The 26,908-nt window shown below is 37.9% G+C and overlaps 1 protein-coding gene and 1 pseudogene across 1 annotated transcript in view; both read left to right on the forward strand.

Annotated features, from left to right (window-relative positions):
* The first annotated feature begins 850 nt into the window (after window positions 1-850).
* LOC126260200 (esterase OVCA2) overlaps window positions 851-26,908 on the forward strand; it is a 48,075-nt gene continuing 22,017 nt past the window's right edge. The window contains exons 1-3 of the mRNA XM_049957483.1: window positions 851-1,104; window positions 13,875-14,046; window positions 25,516-25,713. Of these exons, the coding sequence (XP_049813440.1) occupies window positions 1,027-1,104; window positions 13,875-14,046; window positions 25,516-25,713 (448 nt within the window). The 5' untranslated portion in view covers window positions 851-1,026. The remainder of the gene's footprint in view (window positions 1,105-13,874; window positions 14,047-25,515; window positions 25,714-26,908) is intronic.
* LOC126261174 (5S ribosomal RNA) lies at window positions 7,435-7,552 on the forward strand (annotated as a pseudogene).

The raw sequence follows: 26,908 nt of genomic DNA on the forward strand, positions 1-26,908 counted from the left end.
ATTTTCAGGAAGCATTTTAGTAATATTTTATTGGAAAGTTACAAACAAATTAGTCCATAGACTGATGAGTCAGTGTCCTGCTGTAGAGGGTGTTTGCGAAAATTGTTTCCTTTTATTGGCCAACAAATAGTTTTCGGCACTGATTAAAGTATATGTAAATAAAATAAACGACTCTCGGTCATCGAAAAAGAATGTCAAACTGCAAAAAATAATGTATGTGTGATGGAATAACTTTTGTAAGACGTCAATATTAAGTGATACAGTCTCACATTCAGTTCTCTGATGAATAAAATTGTTTATTCCACAGCAAAAATATTTTTTTTATACCAAGAGTCCCAACTTATGATTCTTTAAATGCCTTCTTGTGGTGATTACTCTACGTATGAGAGCCAAATCCAAGACGCTCGTACTTCATTCCATGTGTGTATTAAGCGCTAGCAGGCGATCAAAATATAGTTATCAATTCGAGTTGCTAGGTGTCACCGCTGTGCGCTATCTTGTGCGAAACTAATGCATTTTTACTATTATATTTATAGGCTATGAGAGCATATTGAAAACTTTTCCACTACAGAACTTGTGGCATACTGTGCGAACCCTCGGCGATAAATGGCATCACTTCAATAACGAATATAACGCGTTTTAATAACGATCTTTGGCTATAATAAAACTTACCGAAGAATAACTTATGTATTCTAATCCTACCGATTTTGTAAAATTATGTAATAATAGTTTATTTCTGTTTGTAATTTTCCTTAAAGGCTTCAGAGGGCTTTCTCGTTTTTGGCGCACAGTTACCTTGTCACAGTAAGGGATAACATAGCTTTTGTGCAACTTCTTTGCGTAGTTAATGTTATTTGTAAACAAAACCTTGAAAAGTTTTGAAAACATTAGGACGTAGATAGCATGAGAGATAAGGAGTGTAACAGAAACTTTTAATGACAAAGTAAACTGTTGTATAAGTCTGCAAGGCGTGCTTTTTTACGAATTTGTAGTGCTGACAGTTGTTTGTATGGCAAACATCGAAGGATGACGGAAGAGCCAGCCACAACGCACTCTCCGAAGAAGAAACAGAAGATGTCACAGGGAAACACCAATAAATGGAAAGTGAGTCGATGAATATGTGATATTTACTTCTATCTGTAGAATTTTCATTAGTACAGTGGCATTTGATTTATAGGAGTCCTGTTTGCCGTGATATTGTCCCTTTCGAAAAATTTATGTTCCAGTCCAGCTTTGTTGAAGGAAAACCAACACCATTTCTCGTTAATTTAAATAAGAATATAGATTAAATGTTTGTTTATAGGTGTAAATCTGACTGTTTGTAGAGAAAATTGACACACAAGAATTAACGTTTCTGTAAATCCGAGTATCTTAATTAGATCCTAGTATGGTAAGTGGTTACTCGATGTAATTTAGGTACCTTTATTTATTTATTATCCACGTTTAAACAATGAAAATGCAATTGATGTCGTCTTTGGTATACATAAACGCCTACATATGTAGAATTAAACAAACAACATACATGGTGTAAAAGTTTAGCTAGATCATTACTGTCAAACCAAGACGCAAAATTGTCGTACTGTACTGTACTGTAAGTAGTATTGCCAATATATTCATTTACGTAAGTGCAAATGAAACAGTATTAGTATGTAAGGTGGTCTTTATGGCACATTTTGAATTCTTCAGTGTATAAAATGCTTTCTCTCCAAGCCATTTGTGTGTGACGTTTTTGAACATACTCAGTGACATATTGTGTTCATGTACTGGCACCATGCAAAATAGTTTTACACCCATGTATTTGTAACTATTTTGAATTTTCTTCAGTGTAGTAATTGTGATGTCGATATGCTGTTTTAGGTGTGTGTCATGTTGATGGACGGATTATCATAGTTTATGACTGTGTTGGTTTTCTTTTGGATGTGTTAGACAGCATAATATAGGCCTAAACAGGTACATAAATGTTGGTATTTTTAAAGTTTTTTAAAATATGGACTAAAATACTCGTTATTTCTGACTACACAGATGTATGTGATTGCCTGCTTTTGCTATATGAGAACTTTGTCTCGTGGGAACGCCCTCATAACAAAATGGGGTATGTCAAATGGGTGTGGAAGAAGAGATAGTATACATTGAACTATAGCTTGTCACTAAAACATGACTGAAGTTTACCTATTAAATATGCAACACATGCCAACATAGTCCAGATGTAGTCAGTATGTCTTTTCCATATTAAATCAGTCAAAATGGGTCCCAATAAGTTTAACTGATGCACAGTCATTGCTATCTTTAAAACATAATCTAGAGAGCTGCTCTGTTCTTCCATAAAGTCCATAGCACTGTAAACAATAGCACTCAAGTTGATGCCACATTCGATGACTATAGGAAAGCATTTGGCACAGTCCTTTTAGTGAAGAAGGAGAAGAAGAAAAAAGGTTCATTGAGTATCGAACCAGATTTATGACTGGATTCAAGACTGCCTTGACATGTCATTCTTAATGGGACAAAATCAATAGATTTTAAAGGTGATTTCTGGAGTTTCCCAAGGAAGGGTGATAGGACTGTTACTGTTTACAATGTACATAAATGATCTAGAAGAAAATGTTGGAAGCTCCTTAAGACTATTCGTGGGTAATACGGTTGTCTGTCAGAAAGCAGAAACGCCCAAAGACAGTATCGATTTGGAGAATGACCTACAGAAGAGTGATGAGTGATGTAGGCTCTGGCAGTTGACAAAAAATTGTAACATCCAGCACATACATAGGAAAAGAAATCCACTACTGTACAATTACACTGTTGATGAGAAATTGCTGGAAACAATATCTACTGTAAAATTTCTAGGAGTAAATATCCAGAGTGACCTTAAATGGAATGACCACATAGGCCTAATACAAATGTATAGGAAAAGCAGAGGCCAGACTGAGATTCATTGGAAGAATCGTAAGACTAAGAGGACTGGCATTAGCGAACTATCTAGGACTGCTACCGGTAATTTTGACAGTTTAACTTTTTCTTCTTTGTTTTCAGTTTTACATCTACATCGGTATTTAGCAACCCACCGTAAGGTGCATGGTGGAGGGTACCCTGTACCACTGCTTGTCATTTCCACTCACAAATAGAGTGAGGGAAAAATGACTGTATGTACGCTTCCATAGGAGCCCTAATTTTTCATATCTCCTTTTCGTGGTCCTTACGTGCAATGTATATTGGTGGGAGCAGAATTGTTTGGTAGTCAGCTTCAAATGGTGGTTCTCTAAATTTTGTCAGTAGTTTTTCCTGAAAAGAACAATGCCTTCCCTCTATGGATTGCCATTTGAGTTCCTGAAGCATCTTTGTAGCACTTAAGTTTTATTCAAACCTACAGGTAATAATTCTACCAGCACTCCACTGAATTGCTTCTACGTCTCCCTTTTATCCAACCTGGTGGTACGGATCCCAAAGAATCTAGCAGTACTCAAGAATAGGTCTCACCAGCATCCTATGTGTGGTCTCTTTTACAGGTGACCCACTCTTTCCTAAAATTCTCCCAATAAACTGAAGTCGACCATTTGCCTTCCCTACCACAGTTTTACCATGTTTGTTCCACCTCATATCGCTTTGCAACTTTATGCCAGATATTTAAATGACTTGACTGTGTCAAGCTGGACACTAGTAATACTGTGTTCAAACGCTATAGGATTGTTCTTCCTGCTCATTTTCCTTGACTTGTATTTTTCAAACTTTAGAGCTAGCTGCCATTCATCATGCCAACAGCCGGCCGGTGTGGCCGTGCGGTCTAGACGCTTCAGTCTGGAACTGCGTGACCGCTCCGGTCACAGGTTCGAATCCTGCCTCGGGCATGGATGTGTGTGATGTCCTTAGGTTAGTTAGGTTTAAGTAGTTCTAAATTCTAGGGGACTGATGACCACAGATGTTAAGTCCCATAGTGCTCAGAGCCATTTGAACCATCATGCCAACAGGAAATTTTGTCTAAGTCATCTTGTGTCTTCCTGCAGTCACCCAACTTCAACACCTTATTGTGCACCATGACATCATCAGCAAACAGTTGCAGACTGCTGCTCACCCTATTCGCCAAATCATTTACGTAGGCCTATATAGAGGACAACAGCTGTCCTATCACACTTCTGTGGGGCAGTCCTGACAGTGCCCTTGTCTCTGAAGAACACTCACCGTCGAGGACAACATACTGGGCTCTATTATTTAAGAAGTCTTCGAACCACTCACATATCTGTGGACTTATTCCATAGGCTTGTATGTTTGTTAACAGACTGCAATGGGGTACCGTGCCAAAGGCTTTCCAGAAATCTAGAAATATGGAATCTGCTCGTTGCCCTTCATCCATAGTTCTAAGTATATCGTGTGAGAAAAGGGCAAGCCGAGTTTCGCACGAGCGATGCTTTCTAAAACCTTGCTGATATGTGGACATGGTATGCTCATTTGTATGTCGTCCATATGGGAGTCTGTCAGGTGGTCAAAAGATGGTATGTTTGTACTGTTCTGTGTGAACGATTTCTTGAAAGTGAAATTTAAAATTTCAGCTTTCATTTTGCTATCTTCAACTGCCTCACCAGACTGGTCAACAAGGGGCTGAATGGAAGCCTTAGACCCGCTTAGCGGTTTTACATACGACCAGAGTTTTCGCAGATTCTGTACCAGATGTTTTGCTAAGGCTATGCTTTGCACATAGATCTTTTCACAGACGCATGAATCTCTAGTAACCTTCGCTTGTCATCATTTGTGCATTCCCTTTTGAACCTAGAGTGCAACAGCCTCTGCTTCCTTAGCATCTTACGAATTTCATTATTAAACCATGTTGGGTCTCCTTTATCCATTTACTAGGCACGTAATTCTCCAGACCACGATTTACAATGTGCTTAAGGTTCATCAGCAGGTTGTCTTTATAGGTCAGTACTGCATTATGCTTATCGTACAAATGTGTTATGCTTAAAAATTTGTACAGAAAGTGCATCTCATGAAATGAAAAGGATCAAAGTAAAGAACACATTGTAAATACAAAACCAATTTAAACTAAAATTACAAATGCAAATAAATGTATTAACATTTCTTTTAATCTGTACAACTTGCACTCGGTCAAAGGCTCAACAGGTGATATACATATATGTAGTACCAAAAAGAAAGAAAAATGAACACAAATTGCTGTAGCAATAATGAGAAAATAACATTTTTTCTCTCTGACATACTTTCAGTCAAAGCCACCATCTTTGTCAAAACACTTTGCCCACATGTACTGAACATTTCCAGCACACAGACCACGTATGAACTTCTTGCACTGCACACACAGATTTTGAGTTTTATTCAAACTTTTACATCCTCCTATCTGGCAGATCTTCCATACCAGTACCTTACATATTTCAGTGTTCTCAGCGAATGTATGAACGGGTCCTTTCCTTGATTGTACATACACAGAGGAGAGTTCTTCTGTTAGTTTGAAAAGAAACATTTGCCAACTAACTTTTTCCCCTGTTGTCTCTCTAAAGGATCCAGGCAAGGTGTAATATGTTGAAAAACATGTGCATAGGCCATCTGCAGCAGCCAGACTTGACAGTGTGCAGATGAGACATCCAGTCATGAATATCAGCTCCAAATTTAGTGGAATTGTAGAAGCCCACAGTTTCAGGGAGTTCCTACTGTGCGTTGTTCATCCACTGCAACTGACTGGTGGATTGTGCTCAGTAGAAGAACATTTTTCTTGGTCTTCGCCTGATTGGAAGTAATTTTTGTGTTACCAGTCATATAAAGATCCGGCAGCAGTCTTCACTGGTGGAGGAACTTCTCTTAAGGTTTTCTTCAGTGTACCCACCATGATTGTGTCATTATGCTTCAGGTATGTGCAAGGTGTTTGCCTCTGAAGAAATTGTCACATGTTACATTTCTTCCTTTCGAAGTGTAAGGTTGCGTGAGATATGTAACAACATGCTCTGCAACAGGTATATTAGTGGGTCTTTTACTTTGTTTACCAAAGTGAGGAAATCCATGCACAATATATTTACTACTGGCATCTCCTGCAAGCCAGAATTTCGAACCAAATTTGTCTGGTTTATTACTCATGTGTTCTGCATAGCAGCACCGATCACTGCTTGGATAGAGCTGCTCATCTACAGCTATAAGTGCACCTGGTTTATAGTTCTGGATACAGTTAGCTAAAAATAGATTTCTGACTGGAGTAGCTGCCGCAAAGCCATCGGTCTTGAGTCTTTTGGCATAAGTGTGCTTGTCATCAGACTTAAAAATTGCATGGCTTGTGTAAACTTATTTCTTCCCACAGTGTGAGAAAAAAAATGGCGGTCCCTACACTTGGAACCACAGAAGTTTCAGGGGGGAATTCTTTCCTCCATACACTTCACTTGCCTACATTACACCTATGGCAGATTCTAATTGGGCAATATCAAGTATCCGTTTGTGATCCTGAAGAATTTCTTGGCGTCTAATTTCTGTGAAGTTTTTTTATGTTCTTTAGAATATTATTGTCTATTGACACATGCCATACACTCGTGAAACTGCCTATTAGCATTATGTGGTGGCCCAGGAGTTTCTAGTAACACATTGTGATGCCCTAATTTTCCAGGTGCATGCCCTGGTGCAGTTAAAGTCCACACTGTTCTGTGGGCTGCAGTCTCTGAACTTCTGAATGCTGAGATGGATGCAATTTTTTCCATTTTTTTCCTCGGCTGCAAGTAGGAATTAGTAGTATCACTAGAATCGAAAGTGTGAGCTTTGAGTTATTTGAATGTTGTTGTACAGGTTCTGAAAATTCATCTTGCAAGTCTGATGATTGGCCTTGTTTTGTTTCAAGGGGTTGATAATCTGTGTCAACTTTATAATCTTCATCATCCACCTCATCACATTCAAAAATATCTTCTCCTTCAGAATCTTCTTCTGTTGAAACTGTTCATGCAATTCAATAATCCTTCATCCGAATGAAAACACTGGTGCACCATAATAATGAGGGGGAGTGCTAAACTTCTATTGAGCACAACAGCGTATTGACAGAGAACAGCAACTAAAGTATGTCCACTCCTCCACGAAATCAAGTAAAATGTAGAGAGAGAGAGAGAGAGAGAGAGAGAGATCATAACAGTGAAATAAAATAAGCTAAGTGGATAAAAAAATCCATTTTTGCACCGTTACAGACATGAAACGTAAGAAAAATCTCACCTGTAAAAGATATCTCACTGGTCATACTGACCGTCTGCTGTCCTTTGAGGTAAAAATGATTATAATTCACTCAGTTTTTGTAATAGACATTTGTCTTTTACAGAAATTATAAATCACCAAAGTACATTAAAACTTCTGAAAAATGAGGACCATGAATTAAAACATATGCTGTTTATTAAATGTTAAACAATGCTCACTGGCCAGACTGACTGGTACAGTCCTTGTGGTGTTAAAGAAATATAATTAATCCCTTAAAGAAGTGGCAACGGCTTTGCCGCAGTGGGTACACCGGTTCCCGTCAGTTCACCGTAGTTAAGCGCTGTCGGGCGTGGCCGGCACTTGGATGGGTGACCATCCGGGCCGCCATGTGCTGTTGCCATTTTTCGGGGTGCACTCAACCTCGCGATGCCAACTGAGGAGCTACTCGACCGAATAGTAGCGGCTCCGGTCAAAGAAAACCATCGTAATGACCGGGAGAGCGGTGTGCTGACCACACGCACCTCCTATCCGCATCCTCAGCTGAGAATGACACGGTGGTCTGATGGTCCCGATGGGCCACTTGTGGCCTGATGACGGAGTGCTTAAAGAAGTGGCTTACAAGGTGTTTGTATTTTTTTTTTTTTTTGTTCATTACTTACCAGGCAGGACTGATAGAAGAGATAAAGATGTTCTAATGAAGAGAAGCAGGTTTTGTCACGGGGTCATTTAGTCAGTGAGAGAACGTTACGGAGATAGTCAACAAACTCCAGTGCCTGATGCTACAATAGCAGCATAGTACGTCACGGAGAGGTTTACGATTGAAATTTTGAATGAGTGCTTTCTAGGAAGAGTCTGACAACATATTGCTTCCTCCCACATTTATCTCGCAAAATGACCATGTTGAGAAAATTCAAGAAATTAGAGCTGATACAAAAGCTTAGCAACAATCATTTTTTCCACAGATCGTTCGCAAGTGAAACTGAGAAGGGGGGCTCAGTTAGTGATACTAGCAGTACCCTCCATCACACTCTGTGAGGTGGTTTGCAGAGTATTGATGTAGATGAGATGACCCTTACTTTCCTGCTTTAATGTTCCTATGTCTTCAGAATGAGATTTTCACTCCGCAGCGGAGTGTGTGCTAATATGAAACTTCCTGGCAGATTAAAACTGTGTGCCGGACCGAGACTCGAACTCGGGACCTTTGCCTTTCGTGGGCAAGTGCTCTTGCCCGCGAAAGGCAAAGCTCCTGAGTTCGAGTCTCGGTCTGGCACACAGTTTTAATCTGCCAGGAAGTTCCTATGTCTTTCTCAGCTGTAACAAAAGTTGTATCATATCCAGAAAGTGTGGATTTACATATTATAATGCCCAGTGAGTCATGTACTTATATTATGAAGAGCAAAGGTCGTAACACAGAACCCTGTGGCATGCCCTGGATGATTTTCAAGACATTAGACCTCATATTGTTGAACTGAACAATTTGTTTTCTGTCATTCTGGTAGGATGTGGTAAGAGGTAGCTCTGAGCCTGTAAAACCATAGTAGTAGAGTTTTTGTAGCAGTATTCTGTGGTTATGCCTTGTTGAGATCCACAAGGATAACACTAAAATATAATCTCATTTCAGATGATGATAGTATAAATGAAACAACTGTAATGCAAGTCTCTACTACTTCTGATATATATTTTATGCCGCCACCCCCCCCCCCCCCTCCCCCATCATAGTTTTGTGTTTGTCCATAGCAACGTGGTTACTAAGTCAATACCTGGTGGTACATATAACTGCAGATGATCTTCACTTAACCAGTGTTCATTAATACATAATATAACAATCTTTTTCACTCCTAACAAAATACTGAGATCATTAGTTTCATTTTTTAAAGACTTGATATTCACATGTACAAATAATAGTGTCATCTTTGTGAAGTGGAAGGTTTGGATTCTTCTTTAGCAGCACATCAGTTTTGCTCACTTTTCTTATACAGTCATTTGTTACTAGCTGATTCTTTATTTACATCTTTGCCTAGTTTGTTCATCACTCAGACTCCAAATGTTGATTTTATAGGTCTTGTATATATCCCCATTTTCGTAAGTAGTTTAACTATAAGGGGCTGTGCAACTGTCTGCGAATAGACCCCTAGTACAACTGAATACGACCTACAACATTCTGGAATTCGAAGAAAACTTGAGACGCCTCCAGAATGAATGATGATTATAGCATGTAGTGAAAATATAGGCGGTATCATATTCTGTGATAAATTTGATCCAAGGAGATGTATAACTGTAAATACTTTTCTTTTCTGTATATTTTTTTAAAAACTAATTGGTTCCTTTTTTTTTTTTAAAGAAACATGTATGTATTGTATTGTGTTTTGGTACCTTTCCTTGTATTTTTTGACGCTGTCTATTACAACACTAAGTTCTTTAATGACAATAAAATTTGATTTGATCTACCACAGTTTGAGAACATCTGTTTACAATGCAGTAGTATTTGGATCAGGCATTTTCTTATTGCTCATTTGAAGTCTTTGATGATCAGCATTTTAACTGAGATGCAAGTATTAAATACATTTTTAGCCAAATAATGCATAATAAATGAAGGGGCCAGTGTGCAAGTAGTATATTCAATGATTAAACTGACCAATCTCTTACTGTCTAATGTGTTTATACATTTGGGCAATTTTATTCATCCGTTCATCTATCCATTGATTTCTGTAGTAGATCCTATCAAGGAGCAAAAACTTCAAGGATGTAGACCAAACATTAACAAAAGACAAAGAAGTCATAATAACTTAACTCTATTAAAAAGCTGCAACTTCAGCAAAAAGCTGCTGCATCCTCAGTTTTACTATATAGCTGCTGTTTATCTGTGTTAGTAGCTTAACATTTCCTTGACAGCAGTGGTATGTTTTGTAGAACATGTTTTTTAAGTCTAAGTACTGGGTCCAATTTATAGTAAATTATTAAATGTCATGCAAATTTGTAACAAACATTGCTATTTGCCATGGAGCTAACAGAACTTTTCTGTCCATAAATCTAGTAGCCTAATTGGATACTTTTTAGAAAGAGCAGCAGCTCAAGTCTAGGTCAGGTCCAGTGGCAGTCATGGTGGTGCTTATCTACTGCTCATATGTTGGAAACGCATCAGTTTCACGTAACCAGTGGGATGTTTAAGTGACATAACCAGAGGCAGAAACAGAGGAAACGTGTTTCTAGTGCCAAAATTGAAACCATTGTCTTATTTGCTGTTTTTTGGTGTATTAGTGAATTTCAAGAGAAAGATTTTATGATTGCAGCAGCAAGTGCTCTAAAGTGGTTTAGTCCTGCATCCCAATATTGTCCGTTGGTGCCTGCCTCATGGGTTAATTGCAGAGATACAAAAATTTATCAAATGTGATGGTGAAATGATTCTTAAGAGTAAAAGTTTTCATGGATGAAATCATCTTCAAGTGCAGCAAAAGCCATAACTTTGATTAAATGAATGAATGTTTTTTTTAATTCAATTATGGGAGAAGGTAAGTGGATCAATATTTATCAATATAGAGTTGCATGTCCGATATATTAATAAACATTGATCCATCTACCTTCCCATATGATTTGATTAAAAAACATTGATCCACCTACCTTCTCCCATGCATTAAATAAATAACATTGATCTGTGTACTCAGTGTGCTCATGCAGATTGATTGCATAGCAACACAGAGCAGAGAATATCGAGTATATTGTGTTGCAATGCAGTCCTTGGTTTTCAGGTACAAGCACAGTTTAAATAGCGACACACAAACAAGGAACAATTAAATTTATAATCTTCAAACAATTAAATTTATAATCCTCATTTACAGCAATGTTTCATCCTTTCTTCCAAATGTATTATGTCGTCTGCATGCTATTCCCTCACTGGCTCTGTGTAACAGAGAGCTGACACACCTTCTGTTCCCATCATATCTCATGGCCAGTGCTGGCAACATTCCTGCAAGAAAACACAGAAGTATGCCACTAGTCCTATTCTAGACTTTTACCAAGAGTGGCTAATGAACTATGTTTTTAATTTTCTTTTGAATTTGTAGGCATTCCCAGTTTCTCATTTCATGTTGGGTAAAATACGTAACTTTCTGCATTCTGGCCCTGGACAAGCCAATTGGGTCTGGTTGATCATCTTGTCCTCCTCTGCCAGTGGCGTCATTGGTTGCGGTATGGAGGTAATGTGGTCAGCACACTGCTATCTGTCCTGGTTGTTTTTGGGCGCCTGGACACTGAACTGCTATTAATCTGTCGAGTAACCCCTCAGTTGGCCTCAAAAGGCTGAGTGCACTCCATGTCAATCCTCCCACAAAGGAAAAATCCAAAACAGCACCTTGACTGAATCCAGGTCCCCTGCAGGGCAGTCGGCTGTGCTGTCCATTGAGCTATGAAGATGGAGGTATACTGTTTTTTATTACATGGGAGCTGATTGAATATCATACCACCGGAGTGTGTAACTTCATTTTTAACCCTAAACAAGGAGGCAAAGCCTACTTAAAAATTAATTTTATAATCATGTTGTGTTGTTGTAGTTCTTCTTCTTATGTCCGTGGTTGCTATGGAAATAGGACGAGGAATTCCGCCTTACGCAAGACACCTTTTTTTTCCATTTTGTTTTACCCAGACATGTTTTGGCACTTTTTGTGAATGAATAATTGTTGTAAAATATTGTACATCATTTGCTCAGAGTTCACAGTTGAGATTTTATTTTTCTGTTTATTATGTCTTTACAAACGGAAATGAATATTTATCATGTTTTTTGTGTGTAACTTACAGTTTTGATAGTTGGAGAAAGTGCAGTGTCAAGCTACCATAGGTCACAAAATCAGTCTATTCACTTTGCCAAAAACACATGAGAAAGCACTACAAAATCAAAACCATAATTTACACACAAAAAACATGATAAGTCAAGAATCCAATGTTACGTAGCAACAATAGATACAAAATTCAACAATGTAATAAGTGCCCTAAATAACTGTCATAAATTTTCCAATTAATCACATTAAATGTACTACTCAACATGTAATTATTACAAATAACATTTAAAATGTGCAGTGCATCTCATAATTTGGCTAGGGACTGTAACCTAGGCAGTGATGATCTTAGTGGGCTAAGTGATATAGGGATCATAGGGTCTGCGAAATCTACTGATACCGAATGTCAGCTTCCCTCATTAAGTAGTGATGAAGTGGCATTTGACATCAAATGTGTGTAAACAGACAGAGAACAGAACAATGACAGTTATTTCATTTCTATATTAGTTTTTGAAATATAAATTGTGGGACAGATGCACTTGTAGCATATCCTAAAGTCTAGGCTTGGGTGGAAGGTGACAGTTCTGTTGAGAATTGGTGAATCCAGCGAATGTGAATACGAAGTCTTAGATGTGGTGACACACTGAGCTGTAGTGTAGTCCGTGGTCGATGATAGGTTGGAGGGTGACAATTTGGTTGTGAAGTGGTGAAGCGGTATCAAATACTTAAGTTGACCCTCGATCATAACACACAGTACCAAAAGCAAACAACTCTTAAGATAAGAAGTGATGACTTAGTCTTACGAAGTGCATGCTCTTATCAATTTGTTTGTTGATATTGGTTACAAAGACCTGCGTTTTTGTGTAGAGATACAGTGTGTCAATACAAGCTGGGCAGGCTGCTGTTCAACGATTTAATACTGTGTGTATCTCAACATGGTGAAACCAGACTACACGAAAAACTCACTTGCTCAACTAGTGATGAACTTTATTGAATGTGATCACAGGAGAAATGCCGAGGAAGTACAACAGCATCTGAGGATACAACTTGCAACTTAATGGTAATCTGCCACAAACGGTTCAAGTTATCCTTTAACTATACACTAAAAAATAGGCACAGAAGATACTGAAACATAAAAAAATGTAAATCAAAGATTGAACAAACCCGAAACACACATATAAAATACAGCACCTCTAGTGTCTGGCATTGAAAGGTTTGACAGTGCAGTGTTTGTAAACACATGCATACAGTGCATGCGATTCAACACTATGTAATGGCAGATGGTCACTACACGATGTATCAGCAGTGACTTGTAACTTTCAGAAGGATAAAGTGAATTTTACGTATCAGGAGGAGGACTACCAATGAAAGTATGGAAATTGTGATAAATGCTGAATTCACGTCACAGTTATGTTGATGGTTGTCTATAAAATGTGTTTTGATAAAGAATGTTGTACACCATCCCGTAGAAAATAAAATGTGCTGTTCCTAGCTTTTGAAACTTGCCTCTTCATTCCTCAGGGCTATTGGAAGGGGTGGGGTAGAGGGGGTTGGGGAGGGTGGAGGGATACAGATTGACAGGGACCTATCTGGTGTGAAATGAGGGGAGACTATCCCCGTCCTCACAACAGATGTGTCCCTTGAGTCTGGAGTCTGAATGAACTGCCCCTCCTTTCCAACCTTTCCCAACCAAATTCTTTCTTTCTTACTAAGGGAGGACCATATGAGTTCCAGAGGCTGAGAATAGTTCATTTAATGTTCTGCTTCTGTCTTTATCAGTAGTAATTGAAGTCACACCTCCTGAAGATAAGTTGGGTGTAGATCTACTGGTCAGTCTTTCTGTCTTCTTGCAGTTTAACAGTTTTCCTCAATTGAATTTTCTTTTTATGCAATACATTTATTTGGTACATCCTGTTGATAAATGGATTGAAATATTATGCTTGAATTCCACAGATTTTATGTATCCATGGGTATCGACAGAACGGTGATGTTTTCAAGCAGAAAACGGGAGCTCTGAGGAAGGTGTTGAAAAAACATGCAGAATTCGTTTTTGTGACAGCTCCTATGAGGGTACCACCTCTTGAAACAAGTGAACCACAGACAACAGATGAATCATCTAATCTAGGTTAGTTATATGCAACAGCCCTTTACTAGAGAGTAACATTCTTATCAGGGAAGAAACAAAAGGAATAAGATTACATGCAGTTGTTGAAAATTTTGATTATTGTACTGTTGAAATGGTTATCTTTTGTGTTAGCTGTTGAGTAACTAAGTTAATTGCATAGCAGATTCTGGCTAATGTTTGTTATATCTATATATATATTCATCATAAGTTGATATATCAACTGATTTCAAAAATAATATTCCTGTTTCATCACATTTATCATTTATTCACTCAGTATTCTTAAAGCATGTCAATTTGAATCTGGATGAAAATTTATTTTGCTGTTTCCAAGTATAAAAGAGTTATATAATATTAGCATTCATATTCGTTGACATTGTGTGCATGATTATTACGTGTTATGTCCAACAACCATGAAAACTATTTAAAATTGAATTGCTTTTCAAACTAAATTGTGCTTGATTTAATTGGGAATGTAAATAAATAGCCTATTACGTACATGATTTTATTTATTTTTCAAACATTAGAAATACATTTAAAAACACAAATAGGCAAACTATGAAAACTGGGAGTAAAAGTGTAAGTCATTAAGAGGTCAGAAGCGATAATTAAATACATTGTCAGGAACATAATGTAAAATAATCTTCCAAAGTTCGTCACATAATGATTCAAATACATTTCGCCTACTGTCAGAAATTGATACATTTTGCAATAAATATTTAATTGCCATAATTCCTTTGCCTTTTAAAAAAGACAATGTTGATGAATTCCCTTGAACTATCTTCCTAGCAATTCCTCTTGACATGTTCTGCCTGTAACTCTGTTACGATACCAACACTGGTCAGTAACTGGTTATCATGTGGCATTTGTTTGTTAGCTGCCTGCCATGTGGCCACCCCTCCTACAAACTTACAGCAAAATGAATCAGATTTGTGCTTTTCTTCCCAGCTTCTGTTGTACCAACACAATTAATTAAAACTTGGAATAACATCTTTTTAATGAATAATATAAGTGGATTTGATTTACTGACACATTGTAAATCCTGCAAACCATCAATTCTTACTGCACAAGAGCATCTAGTATGTGTAATTAGTTAAGCTTGGATTTATTCGTTCAACGGTGCCAGTTTTTGTCAACTCACAAAGTTATGCTCAACTGTAACATTAGCAAGACAATTGGCAGATCGGTCTAGACAGCAGTATAACACGATCACTGGTATTATGACAGAGTTATTCATGAATCAATACCAGAGAAGGAAAGTTGCTACTCACCATATAGTGGAGATGCTGAGTCGCGATAGGCACAACAAAAAGATTCACACAACACAATTATAGCTTTCGGCCATTAAGGCCCTTGTCAGCAGTTGACACCCACCCACCCACACACACACACACACACACACACACACACATGCACACATGCAAACACAACTTGCACACACGTCTGCAGTCTCAGAGAGCAGTGTGGTTTCAGCTCTCTGAGACTGCAGACATGTGTGCAAGTTGCATTTGCGTTAGAGAGAGAGAGAGAGAGAGAGAGAGATTGTGTGTGTGTGTGTGTGTGTGTGTGTGTGTGTGTGTGTGTGTGTGTGTGCGCGCGCGCGCGTGTGCTTGCGCGCGTGTTTGTATGTGTGAATACTGCTGACAAAGGCCTTAATGGCCGAAAGCTTTAATTGTGTGAATCTTTTTGTTGTGCCTATTGCAACTCAACATCTCCGCTATATGGTGAGTAGCAACTTTCCTTCTCTTGTATTGTTACATTCCATCCTGGATTTTCCATTGTTTGATTATTCATGAATCATATAGAGCAGAAATTTTTTTGATGAATGCTTAGAGTTAACTAAGAAAAGAATATGCTGTTACTGATATGTTAATGATTCCACTTTATTATTAATCATGAATGTAAATGAATTCAGTGACATTGCTGCCAAGTACAGTGCTTTTTACCCCAAAGTAAAATTTACTGTCGAACATGAATGTAAAGGCATAATCAGTTTCCTTGCAGTAACTGTCACTAAAATGATGGTAGACAAAAATTCAGCATTTATAAGAAACCCACTTGTACTGATCTCATTATGGTGTCTACATCATGGCATCCAAATATATATATAAAATGGCACATATTAACAGAGTACTTAAACTACTGTCAAGTGAGCAAGGTAGGAAAAATGAAATAGCCATTCTTAAGCAGAGTGCTATAAGTAATGGTTAAAAGGCTGAAGTAGTCACTTAAATGTTCGAAGAAATTAAAACAGACCCCACATTGAGAACAGAGACTATTTTGTTCAAATAGGAACATCAAGTGCAAAAATCTGTGTTCATGCCTATAGAATATTGAGGAAGGGTGAAGATACAGTAGTGGGGGGGGGGGGGGGGGGGGGAACACACACACACACACACACACACACACACACACACTGGTTTAGGAATAGGCTTTCACACAATTTAATCTCTTTGTTTTAGGTGAAAACGCGATACAAATAAATCAAGTTGTAAATTTTGACATAGTTTGTGTATAAGATTCAGTGCAATGACTGCCATAATTAGTATATAGGTCTGACTGGTAGAACTTCTGAGACCCGGTGTAATGAACACAGTGCACCACAAAATGATACGACAGCCTTTGGAGATCATCTAATGAAACTAAACACTTGGTAGGGCCAGTACAGAGATGTCTTGAAATTTTAATCACATCATGTAACGGGTGTTTCTTGAATATCTTGGAACAGTTTGAAGCATATGGATGTCACCTGAATGAACCACATAAAGTAATCAATCTCTAGTGAGACTTTGAGAATTTGGTACATTTCAAGAATTTTGTTGACATATTCAGACAGCCCAGTCAGCAGCAACCCACCAGCTTTTCTGCAGCACCACTTGGCAAAATAAGACTTTAGCAGCTCACTGCACTCACTGTGGCAGCATGGCCACAGGCAGTCTGATTCCAATGCATAACACACCTCAAACACCCTCTGGCGAAAAACATTGCTTGTGTTTTATGTTTTAGATCAATGTTTTCATTTAATTATAGATTTTAACATGTTTCATGTATTTACGTTAGGTGCATAACCTAAATTTCTTCTTAGTTTGAAATTAATTGCATCACGTCTTTTAGACATTTATCTCTTACCATTTCAATAGCACCCAGTATTTGTATTTTTTCCCTCCTTCTGCCACCTTCCTCCATCCCTACCCTTCATGCATGATGCATGAGACTGTATGATGCATAGTGTATACAGTAAAATGGTAGATACCATGGAATGTTGTCATAAGTACGCTGTTGCCTTTATTTTACAGCTTTGGCTATGTTCATTTTGAAGAATTTTGACTTTCCACAACTTGTGAATAACGAGGTACAATTTTAAGAATTTTAAATTTTGGAAATCTGTTATTTGCGTATTCAGGTACAATTAAAAAATTTAAACTTTAAAAACTTTTAGTCTATGTCATCTATGGAGTTGTTTATTAATGTTTTATTTTATTTTAAGATCTGAAGATGAAGATTATGTGTGATTACTTCTGTCTGAGCCTGTTATAATAAATAATTTAAATTATACTATCCATTCAAACAATAACAGCTAAAAACTGAAAGAGTTGCTTTTTCACTATTTTATGGTTAGTGGCAGCAATTTTGTTATCCTGTATTGGGAATCCATGAATCAAATGACAGGAATAAATGCAAATTGGAATATTTTCTTATAGAACTAAACAGTATTGTTTTCAAAGGTAACAAAAACTGACAGAATAACAGCTCTCTTGAATCTGACACAAGTTTGTGAAGTGTGTACTGAGATCAGTTGAACATGCCAGTAAAACAAGAATACTCAATAAATATTTACAAAGTAAAAACAAGTATGCTAATATACCTTACACAGATCCCGAATGAGATAGTCCTTATGGATGAGGAATAAGTCAAAACAATCTTAAACATATTCTTGTTTAAAAGGTAATAAATAACTTGTCACAAAACATGTAAATGTTCAACACATTGAGGCACAAATGGTAATTCTTAGGGTATTGTAGCCATGCATCATGAAATAGAAAAATCATGTAACAGCATTTACTCACAAAAATCACATGAATCCATGAATTTATACAGAATGCTATGTTTATAAATATATTATTTGACATTATTAGTAACATATACGCATTAGTAGATTGTACTAAGAAATTCATCAGTAGAATAGAAGGAGTTGCCCACTAATAAGTCCTTAAGCCTCCTCTTAAACTGAACCTTATTTGTAGTTAAACTTTTTGTGATCCCGGCAAGTTATTGAAAATGTGTCTTCCTGAATAATGAACATCTTTCTGGACCAAAGTAAATGACTTTAAATTTCTCTGAAGATTATTCTTGTTCATAGTATTGATTCCCACAAACTGAGCTGTTGGTTTGAAAAATAGAGGTATTTTTAATGACAAATTTCATTAAAGAATAAAAATATTGGGAAGCAGTAGTTAGTATTCCTAGTTTCCTAAACTGGCCTCTGCATAATGTTGTTGATTTCACCATAAATAATTCTTATTATACATTTTTGGACCTGGAAAACTTTCGCTTGGTGTGATGAGTTACCCCAAGAAATAATCCTGTACAACATTATGGAATGCAAGTAAGCATAATATGCTAGCTTTTTATTTTTATATCATCTATGTCTTACGGCACTCACATTGTAAATAGAGATTTGTTTAGGTGCTTCAGCAATTCTGTGGTATTCTCATCTGAGTTGAACTTATTATAAAACTGCAATCCCAAGAATTTAATGCTGTCAACTTCTTCTACCTGTCATATTTAGGCATATAGTGGCGGGAAACCCCTAACAAGTTCCAAACTGTGGGTAGTGTGTTTTTTCAAAGTTAAATAACAAAGAATTAGCTAGGAACCATATATTAATGTTCGTAAAATTTTATTACTGATCTTTGTAAGCCTACACTTGATTCGCTATTTATTGCAATGTCTGTATAATCTATAAACAAAACAAACTTGTTGTTGTTGTTGTGGTCTTCAGTCCTGAGACTGGTTTGATGCAGCTCTCCATGCTACTCTATCCTGTGCAAGCTTCTTCATCTCCCAGTACCTACTGCAACCTACATCCTTCTGAATCTGCTTAGTGTATGCATCTCTTGGTCTCCCCCTACGATTTTTACCCTCCACGCTGCCCTCCAATACTAAATTGGTGATCCCTTGATGCCTCAAAATATGTCCCACCAACCGATCCCTTCTTCTGGTCAAGTTGTGCCACAAACTCCTCTTCTCCCCAATCCGATTCAGTACCTCCTCATTAGTTATGTGATCTACCCATCTAATCTTCAGCATTCTTCTGTAGCACCACATTTCGAAAGCTTCTATTCTCTTCTTGTCCAAACTATTTATCGTCCATGTTTCCCTTCCATACATGGCTACACTCCATACAAATACTTTCAGAAAAGACTTCCTGACACTTAAATCTATACTCGATGTTAACAAATTTCTCTTCTTCAGAAACGCTTTCCTTGCCATTGCCAGTCTACATTTTATATCCTCTCTACTTCGACCATCATCGGTTATTTTGCTCCCCAAATAGCAAAACTCCTTTACTACTTTAAGTGTCTCATTTCCTAATCTAATACCCTCAACATCACCCGACTTACTTCGACTACATTCCATTATCCTCGTTTTGCTTTTGTTGATGTTCATCTTATATCCTCCCTTCAAGACACCATCCATTCCGTTCAACTGCTCTTCCAAGTCCTTTGCTGTCTCTGACAGAATTACAATGTCATCGGCGAACCTCAAAGTTTTTATTTCTTCTCCATGGATTTTAATACCTACTCCGAATTTTTCTTTTGTTTCCTTCACTGCTTGCTCAATATACAGATTGAATAACATCGGGGAGAGGCTACAACCCTGTCTTACTCCCTTCCCAACCACTGCTTCCCTTTCGTGTCCCTCGACTCTTATAACTGCCATCTGGTTTCTGTACAAATTGTAAATAGCCTTTCGCTCCCTGTATTTTACCCCTGCCACCTTTAGAATTTGAAAGAGAGTATTCCAGTCAACATTGTCAAAAGCTTTCTCTAAGTCTACAAATGCTAGAAACGTAGGTTTGCCTTTCCTTAATCTTTCTTCTAAGATAAGTCGTAAGGTCAGTATTGCCTCACGTGTTCCAGTATTTCTACGGAATCCAAACTGATCTTCCCCGAGGTCAGCTTCTACCAGTTTTTCCATTCGTCTGTAAAGAATTCGTGTTAGTATTTTGCAGCTGTGGCTTATTAAACTGATTGTTCGGTAATTCTCACATCTGTCAACACCTGCTTTCTTTGGGATTGGAATTATTATATTCTTCTTGAAGTCTGAGGGTATTTCGCCTGTCTCATACATCTTGCTCACCAGATGGTAGAGTTTTGTCAGGACTGGCTCTCCCAAGGCCGTCAGTAGTTCCAATGGAATGTTGTCTACTCCGGGGGCCTTGTTTCGACTCAGGTCTTTCAGTGCTCTGTCAAACTCTTCACGCAGTATAGTATCTCCCATTTGATCTTCATCTACATCCTCTTCTATTTCCATAATATTGTCCTCAAGTACATCGCCCTTGTATAGATCCTCTATATACTCCTTCCACCTTTCTGCTTTCCCTTCTTTGCTTAGAACTGGGTTTCCATCTGAGCTCTTGATGTTCATAGAAGTGGTTCTCTTATCTCCAAAGGTCTCTTTAATTTTCCTGTAGGCAGTATCTATCTTACCCCTAGTGAGATAAGCCTCTACATCCTTACATTTGTCCTCTAGCCATCCCTGCTTAGCCATTTTGCACTTCCTGTCAATCTCATTTTTGAGACGTTTGTATTCCTTTTTGCCTGCTTCATTTACTGCATTTTTATATTTTCTCCTTTCATCAATTAAACTCAATATTTCTTCTGTTACCCAAGGATTTCTACTAGCCCCCGACTTTTTACCTACTTTATCCTCTGCTGCCTTCACTACTTCATCCCTCAAAGCTACCCATTCTTCTTCTACTGTATTTCTTTCCCCCATTCCTGTCAATTGTTCCCTTATGCTCTCCCTGAAACTCTGTACAACCTCTGGTTCTTTCAGTTTATCCAGGTCCCATCTCCTTAAATTCCCACCTTTTTGCAGTTTCTTCAGTTTTAATCTACAGGTCATAACCAATAGATTGTGGTCAGAGTCCACATCTGCCCCTGGAAATGTCTTACAATTTAAAACCTGGTTCCTAAATCTCTGTCTTACCATTATATAATCTATCTGATACCTTTTAGTATCTCCAGGGTTCTTCCATGTATACAACCTTCTATCATGATTCTTAAACCAAGTGTTAGCTATGATTAAGTTGTGCTCTGTGCAAAATTCTACCAGGCGGCTTCCTCTTTCATTTCTTAGCCCCAATCCATATTCACCTACTACGTTTCCTTCTCTCCCTTTTCCTACACTCGAATTCCAGTCACCCATGACTATTAAATTTTCGTCTCCCTTCACTATCTGAATAATTTCTTTTAATTCATCATACATTTCTTCAATTTCTTCGTCATCTGCAGAGCTAGTTGGCATATAAACTTGTACTACTGTAGTAGGTGTGGGCTTCGTATCTATCTTGGTCACAATAATGCGTTCACTAAGCTGTTTGTAGTAGCTTACCCGCGTTGCTATTTTCCTATTCATTATTAAACCTACTCCTGCATTACCCCTATTTGACTTTGTGTTTATAACCCTGTAGTCACCTGACCAGAAGTCTTGTTCCTCCCGCCACCGAACTTCACTAATTCCCACTATATCTAACTTTAACCTATCCATTTCCCTTTTCAAATTTTCTAACCTACCTGCCCGATTAAGGGACCTGACATTCCACGCTCCGATCCGTAGAACGCCAGTTTTCTTTCTCCTGATAACGACATCCTCTTGAGTAGTCCCCGCCCGGAGATCCGAATGGGGGACTATTTTACCTCCGGAATATTTTACCCAAGAGGACGCCATCATCATTTAATCATACAGTAAAGCTGCATGCCCTCGGGAAAAATTACGGCCGTAGTTTCCCCTTGCTTTCAGCCGTTCGCAGTACCAGCACAGCAAGGCCGTTTTGGTTATTGTTACAAGGCCAGATCACTCAATCATCCAGACTGTTGCCCTTGCAACTACTGAAAAGGCTGCTGCCCCTCTTCAGGAACCACACGTTTGTCTGGCCTCTCAACAGATACCCCTCCGTTGTGGTTGTACCTACGGTACGGCTATCTGTATCGCTGAGGCACGCAAGCCTCCCCACCAACGGCAAGGTCCATGGTTCATGGGGGGGAAAATGGCATCTGGTAATGTCACGGGTAAAGGTCATTCATATACACAAGAAAAAGAAAGGTGACAAAGATGGAATTTTGGGGGATAACACATGTAATTAGTTCGTAGTTGGATAATGTCTGATAGTTCACTAAGCGAGGTGGCACACTGGACTCGCATTTGGAAGGACGACGGTTCAAATCTGTGTCCAGCCATCCTGATTTAGGTTTTCCGTGATTTCCCTAAATCACTACAGGCAAATGGTTGCTTTGAAATGGCGTGGATGACTTCCTTCCCCATCCTTCACTAATCTCATGGGACCAATGAACTCGCTGTTTGATCCTCTCCCCCAAATCAGCCAACTAATCTGATAGTTCAGTACATGTCTCTTTTCTAATGACACCCATTATTTCCTGTCAGAGAAATAGACTTAGCTCCATTTTGCATCATTTCCTGTTACACAATAATATTCTAATTTATGTAAAAGAAAATTGTAATTTACAGTCAAATGCCCTTGACAGATCACAGAATATACCAGTAGCTTCTAATTTATTGTCTAATGAATTAAGTACATTCATGCTGTATTTGTAGATAGCTTTCTCAATATCAGAACCCATGAGAAATCTGAACTGTGAGTTTGATAATATATTTTGTTGTTGTCAGGTGGTTAAGAAACTGATTTGATAGTAACATTTTGAAAATTTTAAAGAATGCTCGTAAAAATCAAATTGGGCAGAAATTTTACAGTGTTTCTTTATCTCCTATCTAAAACAGATGGTCAACTCTGACAAATTTAAATCATTCAAGTAAAGTTCCACTGCTAAAAGACTAGTTACAGTGATAACTTAATGAGTTACTAATCCCAAAAATGCACTTTAATTAACTTTGTTGATATTTTATCATAACCAATTGAGCTTTTCTAATTTTAAAGATTTTTATGCTGGACTTTATTTGCACTGGTGAAGTAGGGGTTTTACTCATTGTAATTTACAATGACTGGCCTGAGATATTTCATGGCAGCATTTACTGAACGTGACAACTCCATCTTTTCAGTAACAGTTGTTAAAAAGTTTTGCAACACTGCATACACATTATCAATGTATCATTTACTCTTAATGCTACCTGTCCCTTTTCATGTCTGGGTCTACCAATCACCACCTTCACTATACCCCATATTGTCTTTATCTTGTTATTTGATGTGATTATCTTTTTTTTTGTTATGCATTTGATGTCCCTATTATTGTCTTCAGTATTTTGCAGTATGTCTTGTAATGGGCTAATGGATCAACAATAGAGCTGCTTCTGGCTGGCAGATAAAGTTAATTTTTGTTTTATACAGTACCTGTATTTGCTGGGTAATCTATTGCTTCTTTGTAGACTTTGATCTAGTGTGGGTTAGTTTACACAGAAAACAGTTTTCCAAAGCAACTTGACCAATAATTTGACAGAAATATGCAGTTACAAACAAGTATTAGCAGTATGTGCTGGTGTTCTGATGTTCAGTCAGAAGGCCGGTATGATGCCGTTCCCTTTACTGTGTATCCTGTGCACTGTGCAAGCCTCTTCGTCTCTACGTAACTACTGCATCATACATCCATTTGAACACGCTTACTGCATTCAAGTATTGATCCCTCTCTGTCATTTTTACACCTTCCTTCTGCCCTCCTACCCCCTCCCTCCCCCCCCCCCCACACACACACAGTCACTCACCCCTTGCCATTACCAAATTGATGATTCTTTGATGCCTCAGGATGTGTCTTATCAATCAATCTTTTCTGTTAGTCAAGTTGTGCTTCAGATTTCTTTCTCCCCCCGTGAAATTTGTCTCATTGGGTATTCAATCTACCCAGTTTATTTTCAGTATTATTCTTTAGCACCATATTTCAAAACTTCTGTTGTCTTTTTGTCTGAACTGCTTATCGTCCATTTTTCCATTCCATACAAGCACACTCCATACAAATATTCTAAAAAATACTCCTTAACACCTAAATATACATTTGATGGTAACAATTTTTTTCAGAAGTGCATTTGGTGCTGTAGACTTGTAGGTCTCAAAAATACACACACATGGTCAAAAAACTCAATGAACAGAAGCACGCTGTGATGGAAATGTGTTGGTAGTAATGACAACAAGTAAACCTCTGGTATCAGTCACCATGAGGCAGTTGTAACAATACCAATTATGAAGTAAAACAGGCGATGAAACAAGTAGGAAGTTTTAAATGTTCAGGAAATCAGATAAAGAGGTAGTAGTGTTATATCTGAAGGAGGACCTTGAATATAGTATATTGGGAACCGATGGCTCAAGGTTTGAAAAATAATTGACCAAGTACTGGATAGATATGTACCTAGTACAACAGTCCATCAGCTCATGATGGTGAGGGGTAGAGGGTGGGGGCTAACTCTGAGCTGTATACAGTCTCAGTAAAGAAACTGCTCTTATTGTAAAACAACGCATGGGAGTATATACACAGGAATGCTTCAGGAAATGCATTTGCCTGTCAAAAGGACAATATGTAAAGCCTTCAATGATAACAGCAGCAGACCCTATCAAAAGACCTCTCACAAAACCCAGAAATTCTGGTCATATGTAAAGACTGCTAGTGGCACTCAAGTAATTGTCCAGATACCCATAGGTGGCACAACAACTATAATTGGAGGTATGAAAGCCAAAGCAGAAATTCTGGATTCCTGTTTGAAATATCCCTTTGTAAAGATTCATGAATGCTGTCTACATCAAATCTCACACCACTGTAAAGATAAGTGATACAGATTTTGGTGTACATGGCAGTGGTTTGCATATGTAATGGTAAGTGTGCCATTGGCGCACTCTGACCAATCTCTGTGAGTTGTGGGTGGATGTTGAGAGATCGTGGATCAGGATAGCTCCTCAGTCCTTTCAGTGCCTTGTAGAATCCACATCATGATATATTACTGCAGTAACCTAGGCAAAAAGTGGTGTTTCATGCTAATAATTAGGTGTGTGTAATTAAATTGCTTGTGGATGGAGTCTCCTGTTTTTATCTATGGAAGAATAATAAGAAAAATATTCTGTAATTTGCTCTCTGTAGCCAATTTATCTTGGACCAGAATAAAGTTTATGTAATGTAAATCTTTAGTTTGTTATGTTAAACTGATTTGCCTACAGCATATAATTTTTTTCTGTATTTTGTTGCTTTGTTGATTCTTTTGGTAGTTTCAAATTGCTATTTTTCATTGCAGAACAGTATGGCTGGTGGTTCTCAGATGAGAACAGTGGATTTAATTCAAAGAAACCTTCAGACATTTGCATTGGTTTCACTAAAAGCTTGGAGGTGATAACCAATGCTTTTAAGGAAAATGGTCCTTTTGATGGATTACTTGGATTTTCACAAGGCGCATCTTTTGTCAGTGTGTTGTGTGGCATGCAAGAAAGGGGATGTAAGTCGTCTGCTAACAACAACTTATGCATTAAATTTCTAGTGAATGCTTGTGTTAAGCAAATAGAATTTCCTGAGTTAGCTTGAGAAATGATTCTTGCTTATTTAGTGTGCTCATGCAAGATGTTTATAAGGACTCTTGATAATATATAGTGTGATATAATTACTAATTTCTGTACGACCCTTAAATTTTCTCAAACTCCCAATTTTCATACATTGAATATAAATTGGCATCAGCTGTCTCTGGGACTGGAAGGACTTGCAGTTACACAATGGGGTTGTGCGGCCGGATCAAATTTCATTACTCAAACACAAAAGCAACCAACATTTAAATGGATATCTGTGTAATATCAGCCCCTGGTTAACAGTGAAGGTGCCCACTCCCTATCATTCTTCATCAGAAACCAAAGTAAATGAGAGGGACAGGGTGTATGCCACATCATACACGACACTAGACATCAACGGATAAGAAGAAACATTCAAGAAAGTGCATCCTTCTGGAACCACAATGCTGAGTTTTCAGTAATATTGCTTTGGCATATAAAAAATTAACTTGCATTGAATGTTGCTCATTAGTGCAAAACTATGCATAAAGTTCATACCTTCAGATTTTTTCCATTTACATACGCACATATAAAGTGATGTAGATTTAATTCCCAAGATTAGCAGTGTTAGTAGATTAGCACTAAGCTAAGTGGTGGCTGCCTGTGCCTGTGTAATGTGAACTTGATTGGTTCCATATCCCTATGGCTGTCCTTCATGATGGAAATGTGGAACATGTTGTGTGAATAAATAGATAAATAAATAAATAAACCAGCCTTGTTTTTTGAAGCAAGTATCCCCAGTCTTTGCAAATGGAAAGAAAATCCTCAAGCTTGAGATGTCCATTCAGTTTTTGCACCGTCACTGTGCACACATTTATGATCTTTGCTACATAAATATTTGCAGCTCTTGTGTGAACGTTTTCTCAATTCCTCCCAAACTAAATAGTGAGCTCCTTCTGCTATCTTTTTAAATTTACCTTTGGATTATTATCTGGTCTCTTTAGTCCTTAGTTCTTTTTGACAGTGTTAACAGTTGTAAGTGCCATACACTAGATATTTCTCTTGTTGCCAGCATTGCATGAGAGGAGTTTATATTCTCCACTCAGTAACATTCCCTATGACAATCTTGGTGTAAGTAGAAACTTCCTTACT

The sequence above is a fragment of the Schistocerca nitens genome, chromosome 5 (assembly GCF_023898315.1).
Source record: "Schistocerca nitens isolate TAMUIC-IGC-003100 chromosome 5, iqSchNite1.1, whole genome shotgun sequence".
Lineage (NCBI taxonomy): Eukaryota > Metazoa > Arthropoda > Insecta > Orthoptera > Acrididae > Schistocerca > Schistocerca nitens.